The sequence below is a fragment of the Ranitomeya imitator genome, chromosome 3 (genome assembly GCF_032444005.1).
Source record: "Ranitomeya imitator isolate aRanImi1 chromosome 3, aRanImi1.pri, whole genome shotgun sequence".
Taxonomy (NCBI): Eukaryota; Metazoa; Chordata; class Amphibia; order Anura; family Dendrobatidae; genus Ranitomeya; species Ranitomeya imitator.
This window is the reverse complement of record NC_091284.1, coordinates 325,668,328-325,685,190: the sequence shown is the minus strand read 5'-3', so window position 1 is coordinate 325,685,190 and position 16,863 is coordinate 325,668,328. Positions and strand designations below refer to the sequence as shown.

General features: G+C 44.0%; 1 protein-coding gene across 9 annotated transcripts in view; it reads right to left on the bottom strand.

The window, feature by feature from the left end:
• Window positions 1-16,863, bottom strand: part of SCMH1 (Scm polycomb group protein homolog 1) — a 205,345-nt gene that overhangs the window by 157,329 nt on the left and 31,153 nt on the right. For 3 of the 9 annotated variants that reach the window (XM_069756685.1, XM_069756691.1, XM_069756687.1), the window contains exons 2-4: window positions 13,865-14,164; window positions 13,566-13,596; window positions 11,352-11,411 (exon numbers count right to left, since the gene is read on the bottom strand). In XM_069756685.1, coding sequence (XP_069612786.1) covers window positions 11,352-11,367 — 16 coding nt within the window. In that variant the 5' untranslated portion in view covers window positions 11,368-11,411; window positions 13,566-13,596; window positions 13,865-14,164. The remainder of the gene's footprint in view (window positions 1-11,351; window positions 11,412-13,565; window positions 13,597-13,864; window positions 14,165-16,863) is intronic. The other 6 variants (XM_069756683.1, XM_069756689.1, XM_069756690.1 and 3 more) reach the window with 4 other exon arrangements.

Below are 16,863 nucleotides of genomic sequence, written 5' to 3'. Positions count from 1 at the left end.
TCAGATCGGCACAGGTTTTCATGACGCATACGCTGCATCAAAGGTCGAGAAGGGGTTAAGTCATACAGGCAGGGAGAGGCAGGTGCGGCTGTGGCTAGTAAGGCAACCGCCATTTCACGCACGAGACCTGTACAAGAGTTGTCATGCATGAAATGGCAATCGTTTGAATACCCGCAGCTGCTCTCCTCCTCCCTGCCTACATGTTTTAAAAAAAACTTAAATACAGAAAGTATTTTATCGGGTGAACGCCGCTTTTCTTTCTCACTGAACTTCATGTTGTCTGCTCCCTTTTTGGGTTTTGATCATATGGGGAAAACACAACACTGAGAACCCCACCCATGTTCAGTTAATGGTACCGAGTTATTTCACCTTTCCTCGTTGGACTTCCACTTATCAATAATTCCAATCAGTTTATTCTTGTACATTGTGAGCTTTCTCAGGCAGGGTCCTCTCTCCTCCTGTACCAGTTATGACTTGTATTGTTTAAAGGGAAGGTGCCACCAGTTTTTTTGTAGTTTTTTTTATTGTGAAATTAAGCTTAAAATAGTAAATAAAATGAATTAATGCAATGTTTGCAAACATTTCTATATGAAACATATATATTTTCTTACAAATATATATATTGACCACTAGGGGGAGCATTTTCCATTTTAGACCTCAAGCAGCTATAGTAAGATTTAGCAGCTTTACTCTTTGCTGGAAAATTGGGGCAGTAACTGCTGACATCACCATTTCCCTCCCCTTTTGGGTGGTCTAATATCCCTGGGGCATAATGAAGAGCAGCATCACAGGGCAGCACCATTTTGTGTGTGATTGCCCTGTGATCTGCTATCACCAGCAGTTACTGCATCAGAAACACAGCTACAGAGTTTACAAAAAAGCAGAACACAGTGGGCTCAGCAGCATGGTGGACAGGAGGAAAAGTGAAGACATGTGGTGTTTATGTATGGAGCAGCATTATCTGAGGGAGCTGTCTGTGACTCATCCCTCAGTAAGATAAGGTCTGCAGAGAATGGCCAGGCATTGTGGAGGGAGGGGAGAGATACATTGTATGGCAGAGACAGAGAGGCAGGCTGTGAGTGCAGCTTACCAGAGATCACAGGGACTGTGTGTGAGTGGGAGGCGGAGACAGAGCAGGAGAAGCACACAGGGCAGCATGTGAGGAGCAGAGGATGTCTGCCCATCCTCCGGTTCCAGTGAGTGCTTCTCTCCTGCGATAGAAAGTGGAGCTCGGCAGATAGCACTGGGCTATAATAAAATGGCGGCCAGTCACACCTACAGCAGTGAGTTGTGCAGCCCACAGAGGCGTGCCCAGCTCACTGCTAATGCTGCTACAATGTTACAGATAGGAGATAATAGACCAGCGAGAACCCTATGTCCATGGGGTGCCGTAAAATGACACTGATAGTGCCCTACTACTGCTGCAAAACCAAGATGTCAGACCCCAGTGCATTCTTTAAACTCATATTACACACGTAATCTGTTTCACATTCATTTAAAACTTGGTTATAGCAGCATGTTATGCTACATTACAGTGATTTATTAATGACCTACAAACGCGGTACCTTCCCTTTAAGATTATTGTACTTGTTTTTATTAAGTATACCCCTCCTCACATGTAAAGGGCCATGGAATAAATGGCGCTATAACAATAAATAATAATTGTGGGAAGGAGGAAATACATTTCTCGGACAGACTTGTTACAACAGTGGCATCTGATTACAGTAAGGCGCTCAAATTCAGTGAGCTCTTTAGAATGGCAGACTGCATGGCTAGGGGCTTCTGGCATTCGGACTGAATGAAAAACCTAAATTCCATGAAGGAGGGCTTGGAAAAACATCCATTTTTTTGAGAAAAACGGACTAAGTTTCATCAGTGCTTCTGTTCACAGTTTCATCAGTGTCAGCGTTTGGTCAGAATTTCATCAGTTTTTCTCAGATGAGGACAGCACACTGATGGCATTCTGAGTGCTGTGTGATTTTTCATGGACCCATAAAATAAAAAAGTGGACATTTTGATTTGGCACTTGTACACATCTCAGCAATTTTCCGAGGACCACCAAGTCCGACCCCTTCTATCCGTGAAAAACAGTACTGGTACATGAAAAATGGACGTCTGAGTGAGGCCTAACAGGAGAGTCCCATTATATTAACCTCTAAACACTTCTTAGTATCAGTAGTATCAGTGTAAACTATTAGTGGAAATGCACAAGATGTTTGGTGCTCAATCTACAATGTTCTCTCATTTTAAGGGTAGGCCCAGACATGGTTCTTGTAGTAGAGCCATAATGTGAGTGCAATGTGGCCGGGAACCACAGCTGCCAGGTTCTACCGGGGTCGTCAAATTGCCCATTAGACAATGTTCTGATTTTGCAGGTAAAACAGCTGTGGCCCCACAAAAATCAAAGAATTGTTTAATTGGCAATTTGACAACTGCATTGGTGCTGCGGTTCTCAGCCATGTGTCCCTCACAATCATGGGCACTGTACAAATGCCCCATCTGGCCTTACCCAAATAGGTGGAAATGCACTAATAATTACAATCAATTTCTAACACTTAATGTGGATTTCATGCAGTGCGCTGCAGCGTGATAATCCAGGCATTCTTCGTGTTCTTGATACTTTCCGTGTACACAGATTGGATATGTGGATGGAGATGCCAACCATGACTAGAATAGGCAATACCTTCATTATCTGAAAACCTGGAAATGCTATATACTATCCTGATCAGACAAAATGCCTTAATACCTTCAGCTGAAATATTTTACCCAAGACAGAAAATATTGGGAAACTAAATAGCAATTTCCATGCAGATTAGTGACAATAATGCCAACTGACAACAGGAACAATTATATAACAGAGCCGCAGGAGAAATAAGAAATTCCCATGAGCGAACTGGAGATCATAAAAATTCATTTAATCTACCGTATTAATATTGCAAGCTGAGATTCTGGAGTTTCCTAAGGTCATCAGAAATCACAGACAACAGACCTCAAGGCCCCATTAAGGTGTCAATTTTTCAAGTAAATGTTCCATCCTTTTCCTGCTGATAGACTACAATGGGTACAAGTTCTATGAGCAAGTTTACCTGACAGTTTTTGGGGACCACCGGTCAGCAAATAGGTCAATGGGCTTATAGCATACTGATGCTATCATGTTGCTTCCGTGTGCTGCTGCCTGTTTTTTTTAAATCAAGTAAAATATTTTTAAAAAACTTACCGTATATACTCGAGTATAAGCCGACCCGAGTATAAGCCGAGACCCCTAATTTTGCCACAAAAATCTCGGAAAACTTAATGACGAGAGTATAAGCCTAGGGTGGAAAATGCAGCAGCTACCGGTAAATGTCAAAAATAAAAATATATAAAAATAAAAGTAAAATTAATTGAGACATCAGTAGGTTAAGTGTTTTTGAATATCCATATTGAATCAGGAGCCTCATATAATGCTCCATACAGTTCATGATGAGCCCCATAAGATGCTCCATACAGTTCAAGATGGGCCCGATAAGATGCTCCATACAAAATACGCCCCATATAATGCTCCATAAAGTCTATGATGGGCCCCATAAGATGCTCCATATTAAAATATGCCCCATATAATGCTGCACAAATTTTGATTATGGCGCCATAAGATGCTCCATACAGACATTTACCCCATATAATGCTCCACAAATGCTGATTATGGCCCCGTAAGATGCTCCATACAGGTATTTGCCCCATATAATGCTACACATGGCCCCATACAGATATTTGCCCCATATAATGCTGCATATGGCCCCATATAGATATTTGTCGCATATAATGCTGTACATGGCCCCATACAGATATTTGCCCCATATAACGCTGCACATGGCCCCATAAGATGCTCCATACAGACATTTGCCCCATATGCTGTTGCTGCGATTTAATAAAAAAAAAAAAAAAAAAAAAATCACATACTCACCTCTCAGGCCCCTGGCATTTGCTATATTCACCTGCTCCCCGTTCCACCGATGAGCGCCGCTGTGCCTTCCCCGTCCTCTGCAGAGGGCGGCACGCACACTAATCACATCACCGCACCCTCTGACTTGAGCGCCACTGCAGAGGACGGGGAAGACGCAGCGGCAGCCGGTGGTGAAACGGGGAGCAGGTGAATATCATGCACCGCGTTATACTCACCTGCTCCTGGTGCAATGTCCCTGGTTCTCAGGTGCCGGCAGCTTCTTCCTGTATTGAGCGGTCACATGGTACCGCTCATTACAGTAATGAAAATGCAGCTCCACCCCTATGGGAGTTGTTATGACCTGGTGGTCAGGACAATAATGGACCTGGTGGTTAAGAGCACACGAAATGACCAGATAGTTACTGATAATATAGGACGAGCTCTGGGACGTGGGAACTCTTCTGACCGCAATCCCTAATCCTATCAACCACACTAGAAATAGCCGTGGATTGCGCCTAACGCTCCCTATGCAATTCGGCACAGCCTAAGGAACTAGCTAGCCCTGAAGATAGAAAAATAAAGCCTACCTTGCCTCAGAGAAATTCCCCAAAGGAAAAGGCAGCCCCCCACATATAATGACTGAGTAAAGATGAAAATACAAACACAGAGATTAAATAGATTTAGCAAAGTGAGGCCCGACTTACTGAACAGACTGAGGATAGGAAAGGTAGCTTTGCGGTCAGCACAAAAACCTACAAAAAGACCACGCAGAGGGCGCAAAAAGACCCTCCGCACCGACTCACGGTGCGGAGGCGCTCCCTCTGCGTCCCAGAGCTTCCAGCAAGCAAGACAACAATCAGAATAGCAAGCTGGACAGAAAAATAGCAAACCAGAGAAAAACAAGCAGTCACTTAGCTTCTGCTGGGAAGACAGCTCACAAGAACGATCCATGAGTGAACTAGACCAATACTGGAACATTGACAGGTGGCATGGAGCAAAGATCTAAGTGGAGTTAAATAGAGCAGCAGCTAACGAATTAACCTTGTCACCTGTGGAAGGAAACTCAGAAACACCCACAGCCACCAAAGAAAGTCCATGGACAGAACCAGCCAAAGTACCATTCATGACCACAGGAGGGAGCCCGACAACAGAATTCACAACAGTACCCCCCCTTGAGGAGGGGTCACCGAACCCTCACCAGAGCCCCCAGGCTGACCAGGATGAGCCAAATGAAAGGCACGAACCAGATCGGCAGCATGAACATCAGAGGCAAAAACCCAGGAATACTCTTCCTGACCATAACCCTTCCACTTGACCAGGTACTGGAGTTTCCGTCTCGAAATACGAGAATCCAAAATCTTCTCCACCACATACTCCAACTCCCCCTCAACCAACACCGGGGCAGGAGGATCAACAGATGGAACCACAGGCGCCACGTATCTCCGCAATAACGACCTATGGAACACATTATGGATGGCAAAAGAAGCAGGAAGGGCCAAACGAAATGACACAGGATTGATAACCTCAGAAATCTTATACGGACCAATGAAACGAGGCTTAAACTTAGGAGAGGAAACCTTCATAGGAACATAACGAGACGACAACCAAACCAAATCCCCAACACGAAGTCGGGGACCCACACAACGCCGGCGGTTAGCGAAACGTTGAGCCTTCTCCTGGGACAATGTCAAATTGTCCACCACATGAGTCCAAATCTGCTGCAACCTATCCACCACAGTATCTACACCAGGACAGTCCGAAGACTCAACCTGCCCTGAAGAGAAACGAGGATGGAAACCAGAATTGCAGAAAAACGGCGAAACCAAAGTAGCCGAGCTGGCCCGATTATTAAGGGCGAACTCAGCCAACGGCAAAAAGGACACCCAATCATCCTGATCAGCAGAAACAAAGCATCTCAGATATGTTTCCAAAGTCTGATTAGTTCGTTCGGTTTGGCCATTTGTCTGAGGATGGAAAGCCGAGGAAAAAGACAAATCAATGCCCATCCTAGCACAAAAAGATCGCCAAAACCTCGAAACAAACTGGGAATCTCTGTCAGAAACGATGTTCTCCGGGATACCATGTAAACGAACCACATGCTGGAAAAATAATGGCACCAAATCAGAGGAGGAAGGCAATTTAGACAAAGGTACCAAATGGACCATCTTAGAAAAGCGATCACAAACTACCCAAATGACCGACATCTTTTGAGAGACGGGGAGATCCGAAATAAAATCCATAGAAATATGCGTCCAGGGCCTCTTCGGGACCGGCAAGGGCAAAAGCAACCCACTGGCACGAGAACAGCAGGGCTTAGCCCGAGCACAAGTCCCACAGGACTGCACAAAAGAACGCACATCCCGTGACAAAGACGGCCACCAAAAGGATCTAGCCACCAAATCTCTGGTACCAAAGATTCCAGGATGCCCAGCCAACACTGAACAATGAATCTCAGAGATAACTATACTAGTCCATCTATCAGGGACAAACAGTTTCTCCGCTGGGCAACGGTCAGGTCTATCAGCCTGAAATTTTTGCAGCACCCGCCGCAAATCAGGGGAGATGGCAGACAAAATTACCCCCTCTTTGAGAATACCCGCCGGCTCAGGAACACCCGGAGAGTCAGGCACAAAACTCCTTGACAGGGCATCAGCCTTCACATTCTTAGAGCCCGGAAGGTACGAAACCACAAAATCAAAACGGGAGAAAAATAACGACCATCGAGCCTGTCTTGGATTCAACCGTTTGGCAGACTCAATATAAGTCAAATTCTTGTGATCTGTCAAGACCACCACGCGATACTTGGCTCCTTCAAGCCAATGACGCCACTCCTCGAATGCCCACATCATGGCCAACAACTCTCGATTACCAACATCATAATTGCGCTCAGCAGGCGAAAACTTTCTAGAAAAGAAAGCACATGGCTTCATCACCGAGCCATCAGAACTTCTTTGCGACAAAACAGCCCCAGCTCCAATCTCAGAAGCATCAACCTCAACCTGAAACGGGAGCGAAACATCTGGCTGGCACAACAAAGGGGCAGAAGAAAAACAACGCTTCAACTCCTGAAAAGCCTCTACAGCTGCAGAAGACCAATTGACCACATCAGCACCCTTCTTGGTCAAATCAGTCAACGGTTTAGCAACACTAGAAAAATTAGCGATGAAGCGCCGATAAAAATTAGCAAAGCCCAGGAACTTTTGCAGGCTCTTCACAGATGTCGGCTGAGTCCAATCGTAAATGGCTTTGACTTTAACAGGGCCCATCTCGATAGTAGAAGGGGAAAAAATGAACCCCAAAAATGAAACCTTCTGAACTCCAAAGAGACACTTTGACCCCTTCACAAACAAGGAATTCGCACGAAGGACCTGGAACACCATTCTGACCTGCTTCACATGAGACTCCCAATCATCCGAAAAGACCAAAATATCATCCAAATACACAATCAGGAATTTATCCAGGTACTCTCGGAAGATGTCATGCATAAAGGACTGAAATACTGATGGAGCATTGGAAAGCCCGAATGGCATAACCAGGTACTCAAAATGGCCCTCGGGCGTATTAAATGCTGTTTTCCATTCATCGCCTTGTTTAATACGCACAAGATTATACGCCCCTCGAAAATCTATCTTGGTGAACCAACTAGCCCCTTTAATACGAGCAAACAAATCAGACAGCAACGGCAAAGGATACTGAAATTTGACTAATTTTATTGAGAAGGCGGTAATCAATACAAGGTCTCAAAGAACCATCCTTCTTGGCCACAAAAAAGAACCCTGCTCCTAACGGTGATGACGACGGGCGAATATGGCCTTTCTCCAAGGATTCCTTTATATAACTCCGCATAGCGGCGTGTTCTGGCACAGATAAATTGAACAATCGGCCCTTAGGAAACTTACTACCAGGAATCAAATTAATTGCACAATCGCAATCCCTATGAGGAGGTAGGGCACTGGCTTTGGGCTCATCAAATACATCCCGATAATCCGACAAAAACTCTGGAACTTCAGAAGGAGTGGAAGACGAAATAGACAAAAATGGAACATCACCATGTACCCCCTGGCAACCCCAGCTGGACACAGACATAGATTTCCAGTCCAATACTGGATTATGAACCTGTAGCCATGGCAACCCCAAAACGACCACATCATGCAGATTATGCAACACCAGAAAGTGGATATCCTCCTGATGTGCAGGAGCCATGCACATGGTCAATTGGGTCCAGTACTGAGGCTTATTCTTGGCCAAAGGCGTAGCATCAATTCCTCTCAATGGAATAGGATACTGCAAGGGCTCCAAGAAAAAAACCACAGCGCCTAGCATACTCCAAGTCCATCAAATTCAGGGCAGCGCCTGAATCCACAAATGCCATAACAGAATAGGATGACAAAGAGCAAATCAGAGTAACGGACAATAGAAATTTAGACTGTACCGTACCAATGGTGTCAGACCTAGCGAACCGCTTAGTGCGCCTAGGACAATCGGAGATAGCATGAGTGGAATCACCACAGTAAAAACATAGCCCATTCCGACGTCTGTGTTCTTGCCGTTCAGCTCTGGTCAAAGTCCTATCACATTGCATAGGCTCAGGCCCATGCTCAGATAGTACCGCCAAATGGTGCACAGCTTTACGCTCACGCAAGCGTCGATCGATCTGAATGGCCAAAGACAGACTCATTCAGACCAGCAGGCATGGGAAATCCCACCATGACATCCTTAAGGGCTTCAGAGAGACCCTTTCTGAAGATTGCTGCCAGGGCACATTCATTCCACTGAGTGAGCACAGACCACTTTCTAAACTTCTGACAATATATCTCCGCTTCATCCTGACCCTGACACAGAGCCAGCAAGATTTTCTCTGCCTGATCCACTGAATTAGGTTCGTCATAAAGCAATCCAAGCGCCAGGAAAAACGCATCAACATCACGCAATGCCGGATCTCCTGGCGCAAGGGAAAATGCCCAGTCTTGAGGGTCACCAAATAACAAAGAAATCATGATCTTTACTTGTTGAACAGGGTCACCTGAGGAGCGAGGTTTCAAGGCAAGAAACAATTTACAATTATTTTTGAAATTCAAGAACTTAGATCTATCACCAAAAAACAAATCAGGAATAGGAAACCTAGGCTCTGACATCGGATTCTGAACCACAAAATCTTGAATGTTTTGTACACTTATAGTGAGATTATCCATCAAAGAGGACAGACCTTGAATGTCCATGTCTACACCTGTGTTCTGAACCACCCAGATGTAAAGGGGAAAAGAGACAAAACACACTGCAAAGAAAAAAAAATGGTCTCAGAACTTCTCTTATCCCTCTATTGAGATGCATTAGTACTTTGTGCCACCTGTACTGTTATGACCTGGTGGTCAGGACAATAATGGACCTGGTGGTTAAGAGCACACGGAATGACCAGATAGTTACTGATAATATAGGACGAGCTCTGGGACGTGGGAACTCTGCTGACCGCAATCCCTAATCCTATCAACCACACTAGAAATAGCTGTGGATTGCGCCTAACGCTCCCTATGCAACTCGGCACAGCCTAAGGAACTAGCTAGCGCTGAAGATAGAAAAATAAAGCCTACCTTGCCTCAGAGAAATTCCCCAAAGGAAAAGGCAGCCCCCCACATATAATGACTGTGAGTAAAGATGAAAATACAAACACAGAGATGAAATAGATTTAGCAAAGTGAGGCCCGACTTACTGAACAGACTGAGGATAGGAAAGGTAGCTTTGCGGTTAGCACAAAAACCTACAAAAAGACCACGCAGAGGGCGCAAAAAGACCCTCCGCACCGACTCACGGTGCGGAGGCGCTCCCTCTGCGTCCCAGAGCTTCCAGCAAGCAAGACAACAATCAGAATAGCAAGCTGGACAGAAAAATAGAAAACCAGAGAAAAACAAGCAGTCACTTAGCTTCTGCTGGGAAGACAGCTCACAAGAACGATCCAGGAGTGAACTAGACCAATACTGGAACATTGACAGGTGGCATGGAGCAAAGATCTAAGTGGAGTTAAATAGAGCAGCAGCTAACGAATTAACCTCGTCACCTGTGGAAGGAAACTCAGAAACACCCACAGCCACCAGAGAAAGTCCATGGACAGAACCAGCCGAAGTACCATTCATGACCACAGGAGGGAGCCCGACAACAGAATTCACAACAGGGAGTGGAGTCGGGTCCATATTCATTACTGTAATGAGCGGTACCATGTGACCGCTCAATACAGGAAGAAGCTGCCGGCGCCAGGAGAACCAGGAACTTGCAGGGACCGCGCCACGAGCAGGTGAGTGTTATTACACAGCTCCTGCTCCCCTGCCAACCCCTGGGTATGACTCAAGTATAAGCCAAGAGGGGCAATTTCAGCCTAAAAAAATGGGCTGAAATTCTCAGCTTATAATCGAGTATATACGGTACTTATAAAAAAAAAAAAAAAAAACTGGTTATTAAAAACTGAGGTACAACCCTCTCCCCTGCCCAAAAAATAAGCATAAAAACCCATCCTGTTGACACAGTTTTTCCACACAGTTTTTGTGAATGTGGTGTTTTTTTCTGTTCTAATTCTTTTAATGGTCAAACTTGGACCTTTTTCTTTCCAGATAAAAACATCTCAAAAATTGGCACCATAGGAGTGTTTTCACATTCAAATCAAGTTGAAGCTTATTGGTGGAGTACTTGACACGTTTTATTCACCATACTCTAGCAGTAAAAAGATATTGCTAATATATTTGGCTCAGTGGTCAGCTCTGGGGTCCGAGGTTCAAATCCCACCAAGGCCAACATCTGCAAGGAGTTTGTATGCTCTCCTCCCGAAGGATTCCTCCTGGTATTCTAGTTTCCGTCCAAATTTTAAAGACATAGTGATAGCCAGCATGTTGGCTCAGTGGTTAGCCCTGTTGATTTGCAGCGTCGGGGCCCTGGATTCAAATCCCACCAAGGACAATATCGGCAAGGAGTTTGTATGTTCTCCCTGCTTGCCTGGGTTTCATCCCTCACTTCAAAGACATACTGATAGGGGCTCACAATCTAAATTCCCTGTGGGGAAAGTGATGATAATGGGTGTAAAGTCCTGTACTATATATGTCAGTAAAATAGAAAAAAAAAAGAAAAAAAAGACACGTTTCTACTTATTTTTAAACTTTGTCTCACAGTATAGGGTAAACAACAGGGCACCATGCTGTTCATGCAATACCCTAATACATGTAAATCGCCTCCAATTATAGGGTTTCTACATGAAAAAAAAAATCATGGCTGCTTCCCGCCAGAAATAGTGAAGATTGGTCCACAGTTTGGGTGTGGGATTGCAGCTCAGCCCCATTCACTTCAATAGAACTGAGCTGCAATACGTGACACAACCCATAACCAGGTGTGGCGCTGTTTGTGGAAGAACTCTATTGAGTAGGTAACAGCAGACAGGGTTCAACTATACCTTGATGTGTGTGCATGTCCGCCGGTCGGCCATGTCTCCTACCATCCTTCCAGTCTGCTGCTAAAATAAAATAAGATAACGACTCAGACTCTTCTTATACCCTATGTGCCACGTGAGCTCTATGAGTATGCATAAGTTATTACTAGGGAGTCACCTTTTTTTTTTTTTTTAAATAAGCTAGTGTTCTGGCTTCTCAAAGCATTGCAGATGAGCTGTGGTCACTTAGGATTCAGCGTCTCGCTGGTCTTTCATGACCATGCAATGCACAGATGTAACTGAGGAACTCCCGGGAGCAACGTGAGATATTGAGAGCCCGACTCCAGCACTGTGTTACTGAACGTCTTGCTGTAGTGTTGATGATATCGCTGTCTAATCTGCTGCAGCTCTGCTAGTCTTCTATCAGTATATGTTTTATCACGCAGTGAACAAAAACCTGTATTAGCGTAAAATGTGTGGGTAAAACAGACTTGTCTGCAATCATGGAGCTGTATTTTTAATGATGCTTGAATAAATTAGAATTTGCTTTCATTACAAGTGTTGAAAATTCGACTCCTAATTAGTCCTCTCAATGATGAGCTTTATGTAAATCTTCATTCAGACGTCATTTTTCACTTACTTGTTCTAGCTGTGATTTTCACTGATAGATCACGTATCCACTATAGTCTGTGGGGCCGTTCACTTGAAAGTGTTGTTTTTACAGCCTGGTGCCGAGTCAAGATGTTTACACCAATTTTCTTAGAAATGTTGCAACATTTTTGAACCATTCAAAATTGAGTAAAAATTACACAACTTTTGGAATTTTTGCGCCATTTCTGGCCATCTTAATTAAAGTGTGCGCACCCGGTATGAGGCTTGATGAAGCCCCTTCCCCATCTAATTAAACGGAATTTACACCACTTTAGCAGCATATACTTCACCAGAAATGTACCCCAGTCCCTGACTTGAGTAACATAATTGCCAGAGGCGCACACTAGTTGTAAGGTGGACCTAGTTCATTAAAGGGAATCTGTAACTAAGATAACACCTCCAAATACATATATGGGCATGAAGATTTCTGAAATGTGAAACCATCAACAACTTTAAATCTTGTATCTGTTGCTGCATTTTTAATTGGCATTTCAATTCATATGCAAATAAGGCAATACTTGCTCTGGGTGTGACAGAGCACTCAGCAAGTCACTGCCTCCAGAGGCTGATTACCCATCCACCAGCATAAGCCTCGTTAACTTGATTGATTGCTGACGGTCCGATATCCTTACCTGGCACTTGATGTCACAAAGACACGGAGCGATCAATCAAATTACAGAGGCTGGTACTTGGTGGGGAAAAATCCTCAGTAGCCAAAGGCTCTGGAAGTGCTCTGTCACACCCAGAGCACTGAACACCTCATTTGCATATGCATTACATGCTAATTACTTGGGACTGTATCAGCAGAAAGAGGATAGAGAGGTGACAATGGATTTACTTTCAAAGACCTGCATGCCCATGTATATGTTTTGGGGAGATTTTATGCTACTAATAGATTCTCTTTAAAGGGAACCTGTCACCAGGTTTGGCCAATACGAGTTACGGCCATTTTTTAATGCTGTAGATAAGCCCCCAATCCGACCTCCAAAAGAAGAAAAATAACTTTTATTATACTCACCTTGGCAGGTCCGGTCCGATGGGTGTCGCAGGTCCTGGTCCGGTGCCTCCCATCTTCTTGCGATGCCGCCCTCCTGCTTACTTCATGGCTCCCCGGCATCGTGCTCCTGCACAGGCATACATAACTGCCCTGTTGAGGGCAGAGCAAATTCCTGCAGAGCGCATGCGTTGGGCCTCTCTGACCTTTCCCGGCGTCTGCGCACTGCAGTACTTTGCTCTGCCCTCAACAGGGCAGATATGTATGCCTGTGCAGGAGCATGATGCCGGGGAGCCTGGGTGAATGATGTAGGGACACATCATCCACATGAAGCAAGCAGGAGGACGGCATCACAAGATGATGAGAGGCGCCGGACCCGGACCTGCGACACCCATCGGACCGGACAGCTTCCCCCCCGGGTGAGTATAATAAAAGTTATTTTTCTTCTCTTGCAGGTTGGATCGGGGGCTTATCTACAGCATTATAGAGTGCTGTATATAAGCCCTGAAGGGCGGTGGCCGTAACTCGTATCGGCTAAATCTGGTGACAGGTTCCCTTTAAGTGGTGTACATGTTTTTATGAATTGGGCTCACCTTAGTCCAATGGTCCCGTTCATGAAGACTACTGTGCAAAAAAAAAAAAAAAAAAACAGCCTTAATGAATTGGGCCCTGAGTGTTCTAAAAAAAATAAAACAAAACAGAAGCATGTCCATTTTTTATCTTAGTCACAGAATTTAGACTGCTGTAACTATATACTATTATTTGTGGTGGTAGTTAGTATGTGAAGAGTGTGAATACAATTTTTTGATGGGTATGTGCAACCTTAGAATATATACACTGAGCATCTTATATCAAGTATAAACATAAGACACCATTTATTGGAGATATTTACCCCTGAGATGGCCGGGTTTCCTCATGACTCCAGGAGCAAAGCAATACTGTAGAGACGACAGTGCTACAATTATTCAGGCCGGAGTCACACTGTTGTAGTGTAGACTCCGCAGACTGGTAAGTACCGAGCTTCAATGGACCAAAGTTGGAGGAAGACAAGAAAAGGGCTCCAGTGTTACATTTCCATGGAGTTCCTAAGTTTCAGCCACGGCACAGCAGGCAGGCAATGTAGACCTCCGGGGCAGTGAACTGTGCAGTGTACAAACATAGGATGGAGAAGGCACAGCGGTACGGATCCACTCTACAAGTAAGAGGAGGATGTTAAATATAAATACATTGCACAAAACCATGACTTGACATAATATGGGAATTGACATTTACATTTCTTTTCACAAATGATAATGTAGTTTACGTGTAATATGCTACTTGTGAGCCTGTTTCATATGACGCCTTCCTACCCAGTGACCTCGAAAGTGGCATTTATCTGGCTGATCACATGTAGGTCACAGTTAAAGGAGTTAGAGAAGTGGAAAAACACCTTATTGAAACATAACTTATACTTTAATAATACAATGAAATCTAATGAGTCAATTGGCCACCAGTAATTTAGATTTTAACACATATCATCCATATAACATCCAAAATGTGCTTAAACTCCCACATGAAAGGCAAAACAAATTCAATAGGATCTAATGAGAAACTGTACCACCAACCACAATGGATGCAGCATATATTGTACATAAATTGTCAAAAACACTATATGCCTTAAATCACAAACGGGCAAACACCGAAATGAAGAAAGTACAAGTGCATAAAAATTGGGGAACTCCAGGGATGGATAGATCCAACCTTCCTTATTACCTACGCTGTTGTGCCCTGTGTAGTTGCTCCATTCCTAACAAGGGCCCTATATACAAATATGTTTTAATGCACTGGCACTTTCTTCATTTTGCTGTGCTTTTCCATTTGTGATTGAAGGCTTTAATGTTTTTGACAATTTATATACAATATATGCAGCATCCATTTTGGTCGGTGGTACGTTTTCTCATTAGATCCTACTGAATTTGGTGTGCCTTTCATGTATGACTTTAGACGCATTTTGGATGTTATAATGACATTTATTGTTTTTAAGTAAAAGTTATGCTTTAATAAGCTGTTTTTCCATGCTAATTATTATACGATCTTGAAAAACTAGACCCGGTAATTCAAACAGCGATCACAGCTGAGTTAGAGAAGTGGATATACCCAAGGAAAGATGGAAAATGTATTTTATTAGGGTATTATAGCATGCAGACTTATATTATTGTGTAGACAATGATGTAGCTGACAACTGTAAGGCTATGTGCACACGTTCAGGAATGTTTGCGTTTTTTTCGCTATAAAAACACGATAAAACTGTGAAAAAAACGCATACATTAAGCATCCTATTATGAGAATGCATTCCGCATTTTATGTGCACATGTTGCATTTTTTTCCGCAGCGGAATCGCATTCGCAGCATGTTCATTCCTTGTGCAGAATCGTGGGGATTCCGCACACATCCATAGGAATGCATTGATCCGCTTACTTCCCGCATGAGGCTATGTCCACCATGCGGGAAGTAAGCGGATCATGTGCGGTTGGTGCCCAGGGTGGAGGAGAGGAGACTCCTCCAGGCCCTGAGAACCATACAATTGTAAAAAAAAAAAAAAAAAAATTAAAATAAAAAATCGTGATATTCTCATCTTCCGGCGTCCCCGGCAGTCTTCCTGCTCCTCGCAATGCTCCCGTTCCCAATAATGCCTCACGGCAATGACCTGTGATGACGTAGAGGTCTCACAAGACCGCTATGTCATCTGGGGTCATTGCCGCGAGGCATTATTGGGAACATGAGGAGCGGGAAGACTGCCGGGGATACCGGAAGGTGAGGATATCATGATTTTTTTATTATTTTTAACATTATATCTATTTCTAACATTATATATAACACTATGTTTGACAAGTGTGACCAACCTGTCAATCAGTTTTCCAAGTGATGCTACAGATCGCATAAAAAACGCTAGCATTCTGCAAGCTAATTACGCTTGCAAAACGGTAGTGTTTAGCAGGGAAAACACATGCCAATTCCGCATGCATTTTTCCCGCGGTAGGGAGTTCCAGAATTGCCGCCGAAATCTCCGCAGCAATTCCGGACGTGTGCACATACCCTTAAGGCAAACTGTTCATGCCATTATATCTGGTTTGTTACTTTTGTAAAGACAAGCTTCACACCTACATATGCAATTCATGGTTCGTGTGCAGTCCGCGATGTCCAGTCTGCAAGTGAGTTTCCGAACCCAACAGCCTCATATATAGATAAAGCTGTTGAGTTCGGGTCAGGACACCACCAGCCAGTCTGGACATAGTGGTGCACAAGTGGGATGTCAATGTTGGATGTGTGAGACTGGCCCAATCTGGGCTGGTTTAAAGGTGTATTTGCTTTTGTCAATGCTTTTAGAGTGAATTACAAAGCCACAAATTTTTCGTTCCATTCAGATGTATAGAACCAATTTTCACTGAAAGACATTTCTGTAACACTAGCTGGCGCGTGCAAAATTTTCGCACATTGGTTGTCAGGGGCGCAGGCAATTTCAGGAAAATCAAGCTGGTCAAATGTTAATGTATTTAATGAGATGATGAACATGGAGAGGTATGTGTCTCACTATATATATATTTTTTATATTTGTGCGTGGCACTGTGACAGAACTTGTCCAGTAAACGTGAATGAACTATATCACACTGTGACTGCGCCTGTTGTTGATTGGTCGCGCCAGCCGCCCGCGACCAATCAGCTACACGGAGTAGTATATACGGGGACTATATATTATATACAGGGTCTCCTGTACAGCAGCATACATACAGTGGTCTCCTATACAGCAGTATATACGGGGCTATATATTATATACGTGGGTCTCCTGTCCTGCAGTATATACAGGGGCTAAATATTATATACAGGGGTCTCCTGTACAGCAGCACATATAGA